General features: G+C 35.4%; 1 protein-coding gene across 1 annotated transcript in view; it reads right to left on the bottom strand.

Moving 5' to 3' along the window:
- FAM227B (family with sequence similarity 227 member B) overlaps window positions 1-20,627 on the bottom strand; it is a 53,168-nt gene that overhangs the window by 20,389 nt on the left and 12,152 nt on the right. Inside the window, exons 2-4 of the mRNA XM_037054430.1 lie at window positions 18,644-18,697; window positions 10,653-10,878; window positions 9,199-9,266 (exon numbers count right to left, since the gene is read on the bottom strand). Coding sequence (XP_036910325.1) covers window positions 9,199-9,266; window positions 10,653-10,878; window positions 18,644-18,694 — 345 coding nt within the window. The 5' untranslated portion in view covers window positions 18,695-18,697. The remainder of the gene's footprint in view (window positions 1-9,198; window positions 9,267-10,652; window positions 10,879-18,643; window positions 18,698-20,627) is intronic.

The raw sequence follows: 20,627 nt of genomic DNA on the forward strand, positions 1-20,627 counted from the left end.
CATCTAGAAAAAGTGAGATCAACTATGATAGAAAGAAGTCCATGTGCTTGAGAGTTTCAGATATAATTGGTCAATAAAAATGAGATCAAATTTAGAAATATGTTAATGTTAATCTCAAAGCCTTGACTTTATTCTGTAGGAAGAAAAAACAACTGGAAGTGTTGTTTTTTTAGGGAGTTGTTTTTTAGAAAACTGTTTTTAAGGAGCAGGGTAAAAATAATAGTTTTTGATCATACAATCTGGGGAAGATACTAAAAAAACAATATAATAAATGTTGAATCCTGATTAAAAAACACAATAAAACATATTTAACAATTAAAATATTAATTTTTAGTATAATTCATCTAAAGGTCATTTCAATAGATTCTGAAAAGCCATATGATAAAATTCAACAGTCAGAAATTAAAAAATTAAAAATATATAGAAATTATAATGGATACTATAACTGAAGCATCCCCATGTCCCTACAACCTAGAATGGATTACTGCTGACATTTTAGTATTGCTTACAACTACTTTAAAAAGAATGTAACAAACTTTGTATATAACTATATATAATAAAAGTTCAGCCCTGGCTGATGTAGCTCAGTGGATTGAGTGCAGGCCTGTGAACCAGACAATCGTGGTTCGATTCCCAGTCAGGGCACATGCCTGAGTTGCAGGCCAGTTCCCAGCAGGGGACGCATGAGAGGCAACCATACAGTGATATTTCTCTCCATCTTCCCTTCCCTTCCCCTCTAAAGATAAATAAATAAAATCTTTAAAAAAACAGTTCAGATCTGCTTTTACCATGATTTCTAGTTCTAGTCATGAGTTCCTCTTCCTTGAGACAGTCACTATTACTTGTTTTGTTTCTATACCCTTCATTTCATTAAAATACTTTTACACATATATGTACATATATATAAAAATAGACATTTTTGTGTGTTTTTATAATTTGAAGAAATAATATCAGCTGTACATATTTTTGATATCTTGCTTTTTTCCCACTCAATATTAGGCTTTGGTAATACACCAAAGTTGGTATATTTGCTTGTATGGCACCTGGTGACTTCCACACAGCTTTTCTAGCAACTTGCCTATTTCCCTCTGCAAAATACAAATGATAAATAAATCAATAAAACTTTACAGGCAACTTTTATCAAACATACAAAGAACAAGTGATATTCTAATATTCTACAAACTAATTAGAGAATGGAAAGAGAGAAAAAGCTAAGTAACTCACTTCCTGAGGTTAGTGTAATTTTGACAACAAATCCAAAAGAGATAATCATATCTTATAAAACATAGATTTCAAAGTGTATCCTAAGAATATAAGAATGGTTCAACTTCTCAAAAGCTACTAATGCAATCTGCCACATTCACAAATTAAAGTCTCAGAGTAGCTTTGCTATCATCACAGTGAATTATTTTCCTCCCCATTTCAAACCATGGAGGTTTTTTGAAGTTTTTGAGTGGAGTGATAATTATATCATAGGCATACCTTGGAGATAGTGTAGGTTCAACTCATGACAACCACATTGAAAGAAATATCACAATAAAGTGAGTCATACAAATGCTTTGGTTTCCCAGTGCATATAAAAGTTATGTTTACACTACACTGTAGTGTATTAAGTATACAATACAGTAGCATTATGTCCAAAGAGCAATACTTTAATGAAAAATACTTTATTGCTGAAAAAATGCTAACTATCATCTGAGCCCTCAGTGAGTCATAATTTTTGCTGGTGGGAGGTACTCGCCTCAATGTTGATGGCAGCTGACTGAGAGGGTGGCGGTTGCTGAAGGTGGGTGTGGAAACATCAGTGACATTTGGATTGACTCTTCCTTTCATGAATGATTTTTTTAGTATATAATCTTTATTATATTTTTTCATTACCATTTAGTCCCCTTATACCCCTTCTCCCAAGCAATCACCACACTGGTGTCCATGTCCATGTGTACTTTTTCTTCTTTTTGCTTTTCATGAATGATTTCTCTGTAACACGTGATGCTGTTTGATAGCATTTTACCCACTTAGAACAGAAGCCAGTACTCTCAAGTCCTGCTCCTGCTTTATCAACTAAATTTATGTTCTATTCTAAATCTCCTGTTGTCACTACAACAATTTTCACAGCATCTTTTCCTGAAATGGATTCCACTTCAAGAAACTACTTTCTTGCTCATCCATAAGAACCAACTCCTCATTCATTAAATTTTACCATGAGATTGCAGAAATTCAGTCACATCTTCAGGCTCTACTCTTAATTCTAATTCTCTTGCTATTTTTACCCCATTTGCATTTACTCTTTCCACTGAAGTTTTGAACTCCTCAAAGTCACCCATAAGGATTGGAATCGACTTCTCCCAAACTCCTGTTAGTATTCATATTTTGACCTCTTTCCACAAATCACAAATGTTCTTAATGGCACCTAGACCGGTAAGTCCTGTCCAGAAGGTCTTCCATTTACCATACCCAGACCCATTACAGGAATCATACTTGTGGCAGCTATAACCTTGCAAAATGCATTTTTAAATAATAAAACTTAAAAATTAACACTATTCTTTGATCCATAGGCTGCAGAATGGATGTTGTGTTAGCAGGCTTGAAAACATTAACCTTGTACATCTCCATCAAAGCTCTAGGGTGACCATGTACGTTGTCGGTGAGCAGTAATATTTCAAAAGCAATTTTTTTCTGAGCAGTAGGTCTCAACAGTGGGCTTAAAATATTCATTAGCCATGTTGTAGACACATGCGCTGCCATCTAAGCTTTGTTGTTCCATTTATAGAGCACAAGTAGAGTAGATTTAGCATAATTTTTAAGGTCTGTAGGATTTTCAGAACAGTAAACGAGCAACTTGAAGTCACCAGCTGCATTAGCCCCCTTTAAGTGCAGCCTGTCTCAGCTAGATCCACTGGATAACTTGCTGCAGCCTCTACACCAGGACTTGCTGCACCCCCTTGCATTTTATGTTAATGAGATAGCCTTTTCCTTTAAATCTCATAAACCAACCTCTGCTAGCTTCCAAAATTTCTTCTGCCTCTTCCTCACCTCTCTCGGACTTCAGAGAACTGAAGAGAGTCAGTCAGGGCCTTGCTCCAGATTTAGCTTTGGCTTAAGGAAATATTATGGCTGGTCCGATTTTCTACCCAGACGACTAGAACTTTCTCTAGATCAGCATAAGGCTGTTTTTGTATGCTCAGTACTTGTGTGTTCACTGGAATGGCATTTTTCATTTTCTTCAAGAACATTTCCTTCGCATTCACAACTTGGCTGTTGCAAGAGGCCTAGCTTTCGGCATGCCTTCTTAGTTAAACTTAATTGTTTCTAGCTCTTTTTTTTTGAAAAGGGATTTTATTTTTTTACTATTTAAAAAATCATTTTATTGGTGTTCAAGTACAGTTGTCTGAATTAACCCCCACCATTCCCTCCCAACCCAGCCATCCCCACCTCCCTCCCCTGCTTCCACCCCACCTTGGTTTTGTCCTTGTGACCTTTATAGTTATTCCTGAAAACCCATCCTCCCTTCCCCCCATATCTCTCCCTCCTCTAGCTTTTACATGCATCTCTTTCTTTCACTTCAACACATAGAGGCCCCTGCAGTATTATTATTTGGCCTAATTTCAATATTGTCATGTACTGGGATATAGGGAGGCCTGAGAAGAGGGAGAGAGAAATGTTCTCTTGGTAGAGCAGTCAGAAAGCAACACAACATTGATCAATTAATTTTGGTTTTATATGGGGCACAGTTTGTGAAGACCCAAAATAGTTATAATAGTAATGTCAAAGATCACTAATCATAGATCACCGTAACAAATATGATAGCAGTGGATATGTTTGAAATATTGTAACAATTATTAAAATGCAACTCAGACACATGAAGTTAGCAAACGCTGATGGAAAAAATGGCATCGAGAGGCCTGGTTGATGCAGGGTTATCACGAACCTTCAATTTGGGAAAAAGCCCAATACAGGGTGAGGTGAAAGTAGGTTTATAGTTGTTTATATTGAAAATAATACAGTAATTTAGAAACAAAAATCCAATTAATACAATAATGATTAAATAATAACATGAATAAACTGTTTTATGTACTCACAACTGTGAACGTACTTTTTGCCCCACCCTGTATTTACAAAGCGCAATAGAGCAAAGTGCAGTGAAACAAGGTGTGCCTGTATATCTAATCTAAATGTACATCCACAACTACGTATCTTTAATAAAGTAGAGATAAAGATAAATTTCATTAAATTGAAAAAAGATAGCTATCTAAACCTTTAGACGTTATACTTAATAGCAAAGTATTAGAATTCTTTCTGACTCAGAGACAAGATGAGAAACCACTAACAAAGTTGAATGATACCCATAAACCAATATAATTTCTTATATATCAATAATAGCCCACTTAATAACAAAATGGAAAAACAATCTCATTGACATTAGTAATAAAAATTTACCCAGGAGTGAATTTAACAGGGAATATACAGAATTTATATATTCTGTACATACAAGTGAAGAAAATCACACAAAATGACTGATGAAGTTAAAATAAGGTCCTTATGTTTTACTCCCTTACACACACACACACACACACACACACACACACAACATTGTATGGATTAAAAGATTAAATAGATATAAAGAATAATACAAGAGAACATGGGTAAATATGTGCATTATTTTGTGGTGAAGAAAGCCTTCTTAAATATTAGGGCACTGAAGGCAGAAAATTTCAATAGAAAATTATGAATCCATAAAAATATAAAGTTCTATAGAGCAAAAAAAACCCTTTTCGATTAAAAGACAATAAAGATCACAACGACATGCCCTCTCATGCATCACATCCTGTGCAGAGTTTTTTGGTGAAACATCAAATCACCCAGGTGACTCAGCCCCTTTACAGCCCAGATTTGGTGCCCTGCAACTTCTGGCTTTTCCCAGAACTAACATCACCTTTGCAAGGGAAGAGATTTGAGACCATCAGTGAGATTCAGGAAAATACAATGGGGCAAGTGATGGTGACTGGAAGAACTGTGTGAGGTCCCAAGGTACCTGCTTTGAAGGGGGCTGAGGCATCATTGTCCTCCATATAATGTTTCTTGTATCTTCTTCAATAAATGTCTCTTTTTCATATTTTAAAATAGGCAATACAAGTGGTAAAAATATGTATAACATATATTAGCGAGAAGGGATACTATTTTTAAAGCATAAAGAGCTCTTAGAAATAAAAAAGAATAGCTAAAAATGGTAAATAGGCAACTCAAAATAATAGAAACACAAAGACTAATATAAACCTTAAAAATCAACATTGTTAGTAAAAGTATGAAATTAGTAACATTTGTGTCTGTCAATTCTGCAAACATTTAAATATATAATATTAAAGGTTGGCAAGGGAATGGAAGAGATCAATCACAAACTCTATTGTTACAAAAGTAAATTGGTGCTACTTTTTTGCACCGAAAGTATTTGGTGCAATTAGAGAACAACTTGTCAAAGTGTCAAAAAAGTTAGATTTTCATATTTCTTTTCCCATGTACCTCCAATCCTAGAAATTCATCTTAAGAAAATATTCATGGAAAGCAAAGTCTTTAACTGTAAATATATTCACAGTAGCTTTGTAAGTACTAATAAATAATGAGCAGTAACCTGAGAATCCAATAAAATGGTTACTACATTAGTTTAATCTTAAAATGGTGTAGAAACACATATATTAATAAAATATCATACTACACTTAATTAATTATAATATATCATTTAATCTTAATTATCTAATTTTATTTTTTATTTTTAAAGTTTTTACGTTTTTTCATTACCATTTATCTTCTCTATACCCTCTTCCAACTCCACCACCCTCTGCCCCCTACAATCACCACACTGTTGTCCCTGAGTCCTTTCCATTTTTTGCTCAATCTTCCGCCCCCAACCCCCTCCTCACAGCTGTCAGCCCGCTGTCTATGAGTCTACCTTTAATTTGCTTGTAAGTTCAGTTTGTTCATTCGATTCCACATATAGGTGAAATCATATGCTATTTGTCTTTCTCTAATTGACTTACTTCACTAATAATGTTCTCCAGGTCCATCTATGCTGCTGCAAATGGTAGTATTCCCTCTTTTTATGGCCAAGTAGTATTCCATTATGTAAATGTACCACTTGTTTTTGATCCACTCATCTACTGAGGGGCACTGGGGTTCCTTCCAAGTCTTGACTACTGTAAATAATGCTGCAATGAACATAGGGGCACATATACTCTTTTGAATCAGTGTTTTGGATTTCAGATATATTCCCAGAAGTGAAATTGCTGGCTCATAAAACAGTTCCATTTTTAATTTTTTTAGGAAACTCAATACTGTTTTCCACACTGGCTGCTCCAATCTTCATTCCCACCAACAGTGAGTGAGGGTTCCCTTCTCTCCACATCCTCGTCAACACTTGTTGTTTGTTGATATAGTGATGATAGTCATTCTGACAGGGGTGAGGTAATATCTCATTGTGGTTTTAATTTGCATCTCTCTGATGAATAAGTGATGTTGAGCATCTTTTCATATGTCTATTGGCCATATGTATGTCCTCTCTGTTTAAGTGTCTATTCGGGCCCTTTACCCATTTTTTAATTGGATTGTTTCTTTTGTTTTGGGTATTTTGTGTGTGTGTTGAGTTTTATAAATACTTCCTCTTTTTTTTAATTTTCACTCGAGGACAGGACATTTTTTTCATTGCTATTAGAGAGAGAGTAAGAGGCAGAGAGACAATGAAATGAAGGAGAAGCATTGACTGCTCACCTTCCCCATGCTTCTGGACTAGAATCATAGGGCTCATTCCTGGAACAGGAATCAAGGATTGAACCCATAACCTAGGTATGTGCCATGACTGGGAATTGAACTTGCAATATTTTGGTTATGGGTACTCCAACCAAGGCACACTGGACAGGACTGTATGTTCTTTATAAATTTTGAATATTAATCTTTATCAGATGTGTTATTGGTGAATATATTCTCCTGCTGAGAGGGTTATCTTTTCATTTTGTTGATGGTTTCCTTTGCGGTGCAAAATTTTTTTTTTAGTTTGATGTCATCTTACTTATTTTTTCTTTTGTTTCCTTTGCCTGAGGAGACATACCAAAATGTATTTCTATGAGAAATATCAGAGATTGCAATTCTAGGATTTTATGGGTTTGAGCCTAACATTCAAGCTTTTAATTCATTTTGAACTTATTCTTGTGTATGGAGTAAGAAGGTGGGCTTGTTTCACTTTTTGCACATATTTGTTTAATTTTTCCAGGACCATTTACTGAATAGATTATTTTTATCCCATTGTATGTTCTTGCCTCCTCTGTTGAATATTAATTAATTGACCATTAAGGTGTGGGCTTATTTCTGGGCTTTCTGTTCTGTTCCATTGGTCTGTACATCTGGTTTTATGCCAGTACCACGCATGCTGTTTTGATTACTATGGTCTTATAGCATAGTTTAATGGAAGATAGCATGGTTGCTCCAAATGTGTACTTCTTTCTCAAGATTGCTGTGGCTATTTGGGGACTTCTGTGGTGCCATATAAATGCTTGGAATATTTGTTCTAGTTCTGTGAAATAAGCCATTTGTATCTTGATATGTATTGCACTGAATCTATATTTGTTTTGGGTAGTATGGTCTTTTCAATGAGAAAAGACAATAATTCTTCCTATTTATAATCATGGTGTATGCTTCCCCTTACTTACCTTCTTGAATTTCTCTCATCAGTGTCTTATAATTTCTGAGTACATGTCCTCAATATCCTTGTTTAAATTTATTCAAGGCACTTTTGGATGCAATTATACATGTAATCATTTTGTTAGTTTCCATTTCTGATAGCTCATTCTTCATGTATAAAGATGCAACTGATTTCTGGATATTTATTTTGTACCCTGCTACTTTCCTGAAATCATTTACCAGTTCTAGTAGTTTTTTTGGTGGAATCTCTAGAGTTCTCTATGTACAGTATCATGTCACCTGCAACTAAGACAGTTTTACTTCTTTCTTTCTAATTTAGATGCCTTTTATTTCTTCTTCTTGTCTGACTGGCTAGGACTTTCAGTCCCATGTTGACTAAGAATGGTGAAAATGGACACTCCTGTCTTCCTCTGGATCATAAGAGAAATGCTTTTGGTTTTTGCCCATTAAATATGATGTTGGCTTTGGTTTTGCCCTGAGTGGCCTTTATTATATTGAGGTATGCTTTTTCTATTCCCACTTCGCTAAGTTTTTATCATAAATGGGTGCTGGATTTTATCAAATGCTTTTTCTGCATCTATTGATATGACAATGTGAATTTTTTTCTTTTATTCTCAGCTGAGGACACACTTACTAATTTTAGAGAGAGGGGAAGGGAGGGAGAGAGGAAGAGAAACATCAGTGTGAGAGAGAAACACTGACTGCTTGCTTTGCACATGCACCTAACCAGGGACTAAACCCGCAACCTAGTATCCTAACTGGGAATGGAACTCATGACCTTTTGGTTTATTGGACAATGCTTCACACATTCCCACCAATGGAGCCACAATGTCCAGGGCTAACAGTGTGATTTTTATCCTTCATTTTGTTTATATGGTGTATCACTTTTTGAATTATGGATATTGTTCCAAACCTTCCATGGGATAAATCCCACTTGATCATGGCATATGATCTTTTTTAATGTATTGGTGAGTTTCGTTTACAGATATTTTCTTGAGGATTTTGGTATCTACGTTCATCAGGAATACTGGCCTATAATTTTCTTTCTTTGTAGCATCCTTATCTCATTTTGGAATTAGGATGATACTGGCCTTGTAAAGTAAGGTTGGGAGTCTTTTCTCCTCTTGAATTTTTTGGAATAATTTGAGGAGAGGGGTTAGCACTTCTATGAATGTTTCATAAAATGAATTCTTAATTTTTTCTATAAGAGGAGAACTGATGTGGAACCTGCACTTAGTGTAGGATTTAAATTATTAAATAATAAGAGGATGGAATACATAAATTAAAGTAAGTTTTTAAATAACTCCTAGTGCTGTGAAAATACCAACATTCTACAGTGTTGTGTGTGTAAAGAGAATATAAGCCCAACTATTTGTAAACAAAGAGTTAGACAGAACATACAAGACTAAAATGAAATTTAAAAAATATCTATGGAATAATCTATTCAATTACAGTAATTATATTTTCTGTGGAAATATAATTTTTCAAGAAAGATGGAAACAAATGCCATACCATTATCATCTTTTTCTTATGGTACTTCCTTAGAAATGCCTTGTATTTTTCCAATTTTCCTTGAGAACCTTTACAAAATAAAAATTCACAACATATATGTGTATTTTGTGTGTATATGCATATGTATATCTTCTTTAAAAATGAAAATGATTTAAACACTTCAAATATAATATATCTAAAACTATTCAATGGAATCAACTAGCTATTTTGATAAGCATAATGCTAGACATACAAACTCTTATTAACTAAGTACGTAACTGTTGTATCTTCTCTTCCCTTTTGTTTTTTAGAAACGTCAAGTTCAAAATAGTATGTCATCAGTACCAACTCCTATATCTAAAGTTTTACCTCATTCTCTTCTGACTGAACAAGCCCATGTTTTCCAAATAGCTCAGTCACCGGCATCGTGCTTTTATGGTCACCTTAAATTCAAGAAAGCACAGACTTTGGAGCACGGCCCAGTGAAAGGCTACGGGGGCTGCAAAGTCAGTTAACCCAGTTCAGACCAAGCTCTGATATTTATACATTGAGGACAATGAACACACCTAAAATTATTTTTACAGTGTGCAAATGTGCACTCTGTCTCTCTCTCTCTATATATATATATGTATATCAAAAATATTTTATATTAAAAATAATCCAAAATTAAATAAGAACATTTAAAACATAACAGTAGTAAAGTTTATAGTATATTTAAACACATTCTCAGAATTTGAAAAATTAAGGTACATAAAAGAATATGAAATATCTAAATGATATAGCTAATTAAATTTACTTAATACATAGAAAATACTTCCTAACTATAACCAATATCAACATTTTTAAGGCTTAGATATGATGTTTGCCCATTAAATCAAGAATAAGACAATCACCACCAGTATCTAAACACTTTTCTGAAAGTGTTAATTAGATGAGAAAAAATTATACAAATATTGAAAGGAAGTAAAAATTATCATTACCAGCAGGTGTGCTTTTTACTCACTCTGCAGCTATTCAGTGCTGCACACGGAGTACCTCCTTCCTCAAGCTAACCCAGCTCATGTAGATCAACTCTCACCCCTTCTACTTTGGGACTGAGGCATTTACGTTCTTATACTCTAACCCTTGCTGGCTCCCTTGTCTCTGGTACCAGTACCGGTTCACGCAATCCTATTTCCCTGATATTCAGCTACCTTTTCTCCAGCTTAACGAAGTTCACAGCTATCTGAGGCTTTATCCTTGGGACACTTTCTTTTAATCTACATCTTCATGTTCAACTAAAAGTCTGTACTGGGACATTTTGAAATATGAGGTTTTTAAAATAAAAATTATTTTAATTTTGTTTTTAGATATTCTATACCTTAGGGTTTCATTTGTTATGAGACTACAGACACAGAGACAGACAAACACATTCACACACACATATGTACACACATGACTGACCACTGCTTTACCCATTTGAAAATAATGTTTACCTAAAATTATGCTGTGCCATTCAAATATTTTAGCAGCATGGTTCTCCAAAAGAGTTGAACATTCCTCTAATCTTGACTCCATGATCAACTGGGTATCATATATTCGAGGGACATTTTCCTGTAGATGTGTATAAATTGAAGCAAATGAACAATCTTCTTTTATTTTATTCAGAGTGTATTCCCATGTATCATTATCTTCAAAAATGACATCCCTTGGCCAATAATCCTGCAGCAAATGTGATGGAATACAATTTAAATCAATGAGCTAAAACTGAGATTTTATTACACAGCCTTACTTTTTATTAAATGTATTCATTAAAATTTTGAAACAATCATAAACTTCAGAAGCTTCAAATGCTTTATAAATTTTTTTTCCTGAATCCTTTGAAAATAAGTTGCTTACCTGACTGATGACCCACCATGTCTGAATATTTCAGTGTGTATTTCCTAAAAACAAACACACTCTTCTACGGAACCAAAATATAACCACCAGAACCAGGAAATGGGCATTGGTTCGTTGTTGTTATCTAATCCTCAAATTCTCCTCAAGTGTCATCAACTGAACCAATAATGCCCTTTATAGCAAAAGGGTCTAGTTTAGTATCACACATTACATTCCAGCTTCATGTATCTTTAGTTCCATATATCTTTAGTTTTCTGTGCACTTAAAAATCAGGACCTCACACTGTTACCTCTAATTCCTATTCTAAACATTCTAATTCTCTCTCTTTCCATATTATAATTATTTCTAACACTGAAAAACACTTAGCCACCCTTATCTTTAGTATATGTATTTATCTTATCAATATTTTCAGGTGATCACTAACCAATCCCTCCTGTCTACTGACAGCCTCTTCTTTATCGGAGGCCCTTCTCATCCTGCTTAGGCTCCGAAACCCTTTGCCAGGTTGACCCTTCTACAGAGACACCACCCTTACTCCCTGCTTGGGCTCTGACTTCCCACGTCAGGCCACAGCTCACTGCCCCGCCTCCCAAAACCACCCTCCGCCCCTACCCCTGGCCACACATGGATACCAACATCAACCCCCTGGACTCTGACACCTGGTGTCACATGGACATGCTTCTCCCTGTGGCTGAGTTCGGACAGCTTGCTCTGTGCTATCACAGTACATCCCATCGCCCCTGCCAACCTGGTTGCCTGCCTTGTTTTGGTCTCCAAATGGCTTTAGGACTAAATTAGTCAGGAAGGGAAGGAGAGGAAGAAAAAAGAAAAGAGAGGGAAATAAGAGGAATCCCCTTTTCTCTGTTTAAAAGTCTACTAAAACCACTAGTGCTAGAAGGAGTAGTGTAAGGGCCAGGATGGTAGAGGATATGATGACTAGTTAGACCTATCAAATCCCACTCAACTCTAAAATGTAATGATGTGCACACTCTGCTACAGTCCTTACTGATGACCCAAACCCGGGATGCAGGTTGTCTCCCTTTGTCATATGTCCATCAGACACTAGAGCCAATATTGTCCACTATGATCTGAACGTCTGTGTCACCCCCAAAATTGTAAGTTGAAATCTAACCATAAAGATGACAGTATGAGGCAGTGGAGTTTTGGGAGGCGATTAGGTAATGGGGGTACAGCCCTCATGATTGATATTGGTGCCCATATAAAAGAAACCCCAGAGAGTACACTCATCTCTGTATCATGTGAGGACACAGTAAGGAGATTGTGTATGAACCAGGAGGTAGGTTTTGTACTACACACCAAATTTGCTGGTGCCCTGATCTTATACTGCCCAACTTCCAGATCTGTGATAAATAAAGTTCTGTGGCTTATAGGCCAAAAGAAGTCTACTGAAGCCATTAGATGTGTTTATTTATTAACAAAGATCTCAGAAGAATAAGTTATGATCACAGGATACAGTCCACAGAGACAAACACTGTCAAATTAGAATAACAGTCACTTTTGAAAACAATCCTTATGTGTCATTTAAATGGATGGATGAATAGATGAATGAGTAAACAAATAAATAACATAGCATTTCCTGAATAAAAAAAATGAAAATGAAATAATTATTCTATCATAAAGTACCTTTGACCTTCCATGAAAAATCACAGTAAGGATCTGAGTACCATCCAGGTCTGTAGTACAACCTAGCAGGTCTGTTAGCAGAAACGGGCACTGATGCCCTAAGAGAAGAGGAATTAAAGTACCAACAGGTAGAAGGCATAGGAAAGCAGAATGAGATAAAGAGTAAGAAATAAATAATAGGGAAGATCAAATATGATAAATAGATGAGGAAGGGTTTCAAACCAACTCTTCAGTACCTAAATAACTGAAAAGCAATAAAAGACTGTGATAGTATAGAGTAGGGAAGAAGGGGAGGATGACGTAAATTCCAGTAGGACAGGGATATTTCTCTTTTTTGTTCATTGTTTGTACCTTCAGTGTCCAGAACATATTATCTGCCAAATAGTAGGTAGTGAATAAAAATCATTAAATGAATGAATGAATGAATGAATGAATGAATAGAATAAGTAAGGGAAGTGATAATGACACAATATTAGTGGAACAAAAGGATGTTATAAAAATACAAATATATTTTCATAAAAACAAAAATGGAAATAGAATGCTGATAAAGTCATGGAGGAGGAGCAAGAAAAGAATGTGAGAATTGACCAAGAGAGAAATAAGAAGAGAAATGATTGAAGGTAAGAAGGTACATGGAACTATAATGGATAGGAAGACAGGAAAGAGGAGAAAGTATAAAATAACTACAATTAGAAAAGAAACATAGAAATGGTGGAAACCGGTCAAAATGAGAGGGCTTGACACAATGTAATAAAGAGTAAAGCAGAAGGTATAAGCAACTAATAGATACCAGGTAGGTTTCGGGTACTGTTCTAATGCCAATTGGTAGCACAGCTGGCATTTGGTTTTTTTTGTTTGTTTGTTTCATTTCTTAAAGTTTTATTTTTATTTAATTCTTGTTCAAGTAGAGTTTTCTGTCTTATATTCCCAGCCCCGCCCCCCCCCAGTGCTCCCCATCTCCCTCCCATTTCTGCCCATCACCTTAGTTATTGTCCATGTGTCCTTTATACTTGTTCATGTGAGTCCTTCCCCTTTTCTCCTATGATTCTCTCCCCTCTCCCCTCTGGCCCTATCAGCCTGTTCCCTATTTGAGTGTCATTGGTCATATTTTGCTTGCTTGTTTGTTTTGTTGTTTAGATTCCTGTTAACGGTGACATCATTAACATCATCAGAGCTGGCATTTGAATGCAGGCAACCTGCCGATCTGACTCCAGAGCCTCTAATCTTAGTCACTGTGCAACTATACAAATACATGCCTCTGCATTTATATTTTAGAAAAAAAGAAACTTAAACAGATAGGCTTTTCAGGAAGGCATAAGCAGTTTAGAATATATTTTATCTTCTCTTTTGTCTTATTTACTTGTTTGATTATAATATGCCTCACTTTAGAAAGAATGAAAGCTTTATGAAGGCAGGAACCTTTGCCTGTTTTTATTCACTGATATGTTCTACATATCTATGTGCCTGACACACAGTAGGTGCTCAAAAATACTTCTTAATGAATTTGAGGAAGTTATTAGCTTTTACTATTGTCTATAAGAAGTTTTTCCAACAAAAAAGTTAAATATCCAGTCCTTTTATTCCTAGATATTTTCAAGTATCCTATAGTTTGGCAATGCATAGATATAGTCCAAACTTAAAAAAAACACTACAGAACACAATTATTTGGTTAGGAAATCTAGACAATTCAAAAAATTTACAGATGAACCTGTAAATGACAAAACAGCACAATTGGGTATGTTGTTTTATCAAATATTATCTGATAAAAATGGAAGGGTACTAATGTATATGCTATCCTTTGCATACAAGTATGGTGCTTTAATTTTATTTAAAAAATATGTTGACTGATTTTAGAGAGCAAGGAAAGGGAGAGAGAGGAACACTGATGTGAGAAAGAAACTAATCTTCCACCCCATATGTGCCTCAACCAGGGATCAAACCCACAACCTAGGTCTGTGCTGTGTCTGGGAATCAAACCCCCAATTTTCTGGTGCATGGGCCAACACTTGAACCAACTGACCCACACTGGCCAGGGCTTAATTTTGATTTTATTTGATCTTTGGTGAAAGGCAGGTATAAACCTTTGATCTTCATTTGAATATATTATTCAGATTTTGAACAGAGTGACTATGCATATTTACTTCAAATAATTGGAAAATGTCATCTGAAATAATAGACTCTTATTTATTTATTTATTATTCCTTATATCTGAATTACCATTTTTTAAATTATTGCTCAAGTAGAGTTTTCTGTCTTTTACTCCCATCCCAGCCCACCCTCCCCAATGCTCCCCACCTCCCTCCCATTTCCACCCCTGTTAGTTTTTGTCCATGTGTCCCCCATACTCATTCCTGTGAATCCCTCCCCTTTTCCCCTGAAATTCCTTCTTCTCTCCCCTCTGGTCCCTGTCAGCCTGTTCTCTATTTCAGTGTCTTTGTTTACATTTTGCTTGCTTGTTTGTTTTGTTGTTTAGCTTCCTGTTAAAGGTGAGATCATATGGTATTTGTCTTTCACTGCCTGGCTTATTTCACTCAGCATAATGCTTTCTAGTTCCATCCATGCTGTTGTAAAGGGTAGGAGCTCCTTCTTTCTTCTGCTGCATAGAATTCCATTGTGTAAATGTATCATAGTTTTGGGATCCATTCATTTACTGACGGGCACCTAGGTTGCTTCCAACTCTTGGCTATTGTAAATTGTGCTGCTATGAACATTGAGGTGCACAGGTTCTTTTGGATTAGTGTTTCAGGGTTCTTAGGATATACTCCTAACAGTGGAATTGCTGGGTCAAAAGGCATATTCATTTTTAGTTTTCTTAGAAAATTCCATACTGCTTTCCATAATGGTTGTACCAGTCTGCAATCCCACCAACAGTGATCTAGGGTCCCCTTTTCCCCACAACCTCTCCAACATTTGTTGTTTGTTGCTTTGTTTATGATGGCCATTCTGACCAGTGTAAAGTGGTATCTCATTGGTTTTAATTTGCATTTCTCTGATAGCTAGCAATATTGAGCATCTTTTCATGTGTCTCTGGATCCTCTGTATGTCCTCTTTGGCGAAGTGTCTGTTCAAGTCCTTTGCCCAATTTGTAATTGTGTTGCTTGTCTTCTTGGAGTGGAGTCGTGTAAGTTCTTTGTATATTTTGAAGATTAAACCCTTGTCTGAGGTATCATTGGCAAATATGTTTTCCCATACAGTTGTTTCTCTTTTTATTTTAATACTGTTTTCTTTAGCCATGAATAAGCTTTTTATTTTCATGAGATCTCATTTATTAATTCTTTCCTTTATGTCCCTTGCTCTAGGGAACATATCAGTAAAAATGGTGCTGTGTGAAATATCTGAGATTTTCCTGTCAATATTCTCCTTTAGGACTTTAATGGTGTCGCGGCTTGTATTTAAATCTTTTATCCACCTTGAATTTATTTTGGTGTATGGTGTAAGTTGGTGCTCGAGTTTCATTTTTTTACATGTAGCTGTCCAGTTCTCCCAACACCATTTGTTAAAGAGGCTATTTTTAGTCCATTTTATGTTACTGCCCCCTTTGTTGGATATTAATTGCCCATAGAGACTTGGGTTTGTTTCTGGGCTCTCTGTTCTGTTCCACTTGTCTATGTGCCTGTTTTTATGCCAGTACCAGGCTGTTTTGATTATAGTGGCCTTGTAATACAGTTTGGTATCAGGTATTGTGATCCCTCCTACTTTGTTCTTCTTTCTCAAAATTTCAGCTGCTATTCGGGGTCATTTATGGTTCCATATAAATTTTTTAAGTGTTTGTTCTATGTCTGTGAAATATGCCATTGGTACTTTAATAGGTATTGCATTGAATCTGTAAATTGCTTAGGACAGTATGGACATTTTGATGATGTTAATTCTTCCAATCCATGAACATGGTATATGTTTCCATTTATTTGTGTCTTCCTTGATTTCTTTCTTCAGTGTTGTGTAGTTTTCTGTATATAGGTCTTTTACCTCCTTGGTTAGTTTATTCCCAGATATTTTATTTTCCTTTTTGCTATATCAAATAGAATTTTCTTCTTGATTTCTGCTTCTGCTGTTTCATTGTTAGTATACAAAAACGCCTTTTATTTCTGGATATTGACTTTGTATCTAGCTGTATTGCCAAATTCATTTATTAGGTCGAGCAGTTTTGGGGTAGAGTGTATAGGATTTTCCATGTACACTATTATGTCATCTGCAAACAATGTCAGTTTTGCTTCCTCCTTTCCAATTTGGATGCCTTTTATTTCCTTTTCTTGTCTGATCACTATGGCTTATTATTTTATTTTAATTGTTGTTCAAGTACAGTTTTCTGTCTTCTACTACCATCCCAACCCACCCCCCCAGCCCTCCCCACCTCTCTCCCATTTGAACCCTCTTAGTTTTTGTCCATGTGTCCTCTATACTTATTCCTGTAAACCCTTCCCGTTTCCCCCTGAAATTCCTTCCCCCTTCCCCTCTGGTCACTCAAACTATGTATGATAGTATAGACCAAAAGTCTCTATAATTATTTGCTGAGTTTGGCTTATTTTTAACTATAATCCCTTTTGTTGGACATTAACAAAGACCCAAAACATTGTGACTAGGCTATAGCATATTTCCATCATTAGTTAAATCAAAATAGTTGCAAAAAGCTCCTCCTAAAAGTAATTAAAATTTTCTGGTTCTGCCACAGTGGTTGAAATAAACTTTTGCAAACTAGGAACATTTTCACTTTCTACTTGCTCCTAAAGGGAATTCAATCCTTTTTCAAAATATTTTAAAAATGTAAACAAATATAAGAACCTGACCTTCAGACTTACAAGTGCACGCACCCAAGAGAAAACCCATAGAGCCCTGATTACTCCAGAAGTCAGTAGTTACACAGAATGGAAACTGGAGCTTTCAACATAAAAACACATTTTAAAGATTTCACTCCGATTCAATATCAAAGAACACTGATGCAACACCTCTGCAAATTACCCATGAGTCTAAGCTGGGGTGAATGGATAAATGATGTAAGCAAGCATAACTGTCAAATATTCTGCGAGCTGTAAATGTGCAAGACAAAAATTCCAAATTAGGAAAATTATATAGAAATGTCTATATAATTCTTCTGATAGGGCACAACACTAGAATTTTTTAGAAGTGAGAAAGAGAACAGAATATTGACAAGAGGAAATGCTACAAGATAGAGCTTCCTGAAAGAATGTAAATAGTTATAAACAAAGCCCACATTGAAATGTATTTCCCACATTCTATGCAGCATTATTTACAATACAACAGTCAAGATTTGAAAGCAACCCAAGTATCCATCAGTAGATGAGTGAATAAATAAGCTGTCACACATTTACATAATGGAATACTACTCAGCCATAAAAAGAAGGAAAATCTATCCTTTGTGAAGCATTGTTGGACCTGGCGAGTATTATGCTAAGTGAAATAGGCCAATCAGAGGAACATAAATACCATACAATCTCCCTGACATGTGGCAACTAATGTGGCAACAAAATAAATAAACAAACAAAATAGAAACAGACTCATAGATCTAGAGAACAGACTGACAGCTGTTAGAGGGGAGGGTGATTGTAGTCTGGGTGAAAAAGGTAAAGGGATTAAACAAAACAAAACAGCAAAAATTTCAGACAATAGTATGGAGATTACCAGAGTGAAAGGGGGGTGGGGGAGGTACAAGAGAGTAAAGGGCAATAAACGGTGATGAAGAAGACTTGACTTTGGGTGGTGAACACACAATACAATATACAGATGATGTAGTATGGAATCGTACACCTGAAACCTATAAGGTTTTCTTAACCAATGTCACCCCAATAAATTCAATAAAATTTTTTAAAAAGAAAAAGATAATGAGGACCCATAAGAATTTCTGTTTTTAAAGTCTTTTCCTAAGAGTTTTCCATCTCTATACCTGATATTTTATGTATTGGCACATAAAATAGGATGTTCTACTTACCCAATTTTGAGACTTCAAGAATTCTTCAATGTTCCTGGGAGGTTCTTCCATTTTCTAATAAAGCAAAATTGATGTTGTTCATTAACATAAATTCGGATCGTTTATAATGCTTATATATAACATATTTAAGTAAAGATACTGAACTTAAGTTATAATTTTCAGAGCCATAATATACCGTAAAATATTCATTTTGTAGAGTCCTTGAGCTTTGAAAAGTGACAGAGATCAAAGTTTAAATTCTGTGCCTCCGAATCGAATTCTGTGTAAGGCTTCCTTCTGATGCACGGCTCTTAAAGGAAAACCCTGCATGAATCCTTCCGAATGTCCTCATCTGAAATCCCTACAAGAGTTCAAGATATTTTGGGCTACCTTTGATGATCTCTCCAAAAATCCAGAGACAAAATATCCTAACATGCTCCTCTTGCTGATGACGTATTTCAAAGTGACGCTAGTGACATGGTCAAAACGCTTTAAATATTTGGATGTTTCAATGTAATAAATAATAACCCTATTTTTCCTAGTAGATTCTTTAGAAGCTAAAAATGTACTCTTTCCCTCAAAATATTAATTTTAATCAAGACCAGATCTTGCTCTTCCTTGCGTTAGAGACCGTGTGCACATTCTTCCCACGGCTTGCTTAGAAGTCTCCCTGTCCAAAGCCTCTCCCTCCAACCCATTCTCGGCCTATTTATCCCTTATTTTAGTATCAAGTTAAAAGTCACTTTTTCTAGGAAGCCTAAGTTGGCCCCCCAACAGATCCTCTATGGTAACAGCAGACTTGTAATCCTTCCAGGGATAGCAACTATGGTGTAACCACTGAACTGTCAAAATTTCACACAGAGCCTGGCTCATGGTCAGTGCATAATGAATACTTTCACTGTACATTAATTAAAAACCAAATGAGTAAATGAATGTCAGAGAGATATGTGGATATTTAAAAATCCTTTTAAATAAGGAAAAAAATTCCAGATAATGAAAAGCCAGCAAGAAGACAAGAATAAGAGAAATTCAGAGTATCTTGTTATAATACCCTAATGGTCTATCTGAAAAAATTGCCTTACATTTTAATTTACTAAAACACATATTTCACATCAACAGATAAAATGATCACGACCAGAAAATCACAAGGCCACCTTTTGTAAAAATAACTACACATTTGAAGTTGAAGATAATATTTCGTTTTAACATTGTTTAAAATACATGATGAGTATAAGTATATATATATATATATACATATATATATATATATATAAGAGATAATACAACAATAAAAATAAAAGTATATGTGACAGTCATAAAAAATAAGATGCATAGAGCTGCCAGAAAAATTTTATGGAAAACATGGGACCTTTGACCTAGTGAGATTGAGAAGGCTAGGAAATAAGAGTGAGGGTGCATACAGACAAAAAATGCACATGATATCTTCAGGGATGGTGATTACAGCAGTTTGGCTCCAAAGAAGCTATCAATACATTTTGAAATGAACAGAACATACAGAAGCCAAATTATAATAATTTAAATGTTAACTTTTTTTCTTGCAATGTGACATGGTATCTTTCTAGTACCAATCACTCCCAGTACAAAGCACTAAAAATAATACTCACGCTTCAATTAAAGGGATTTAGAAAATGAATTAAGGAAATGAGACTTGTATAGGAAAGTTCCAGCTAATTTCAGTATAAAATTCCAAAGTTCTTAGTTAAAAGGAAGTGAGGCTCTTGTTAGGATACAGAGGGATACAAAACAGTTACGCTTCCATGGTAATAAGAAAAAAACCTGGAACAAATAAAAATGTTACCTTTCTATGGCATTAATGAAAAGTGGAGGATGCCAGTAAGTAGGAACAATTATATAATTAGTGACAATGCAGAATCCCTTGTTCAAAAATTGAGAATTTAAGCCCTGGCTGGTGTGGCTTACTGGATTGAGTGCCAGCCTGTGAACCAAACAGTTGCTGGTTCAATTCCCAGTCAGGGCACATGCC

The sequence above is a fragment of the Sturnira hondurensis genome, unplaced genomic scaffold (assembly GCF_014824575.4).
Source record: "Sturnira hondurensis isolate 20B ecotype Veracruz unplaced genomic scaffold, ASM1482457v3 Scaffold0008196, whole genome shotgun sequence".
In the NCBI taxonomy this organism is placed as follows: Eukaryota; Metazoa; Chordata; class Mammalia; order Chiroptera; family Phyllostomidae; genus Sturnira; species Sturnira hondurensis.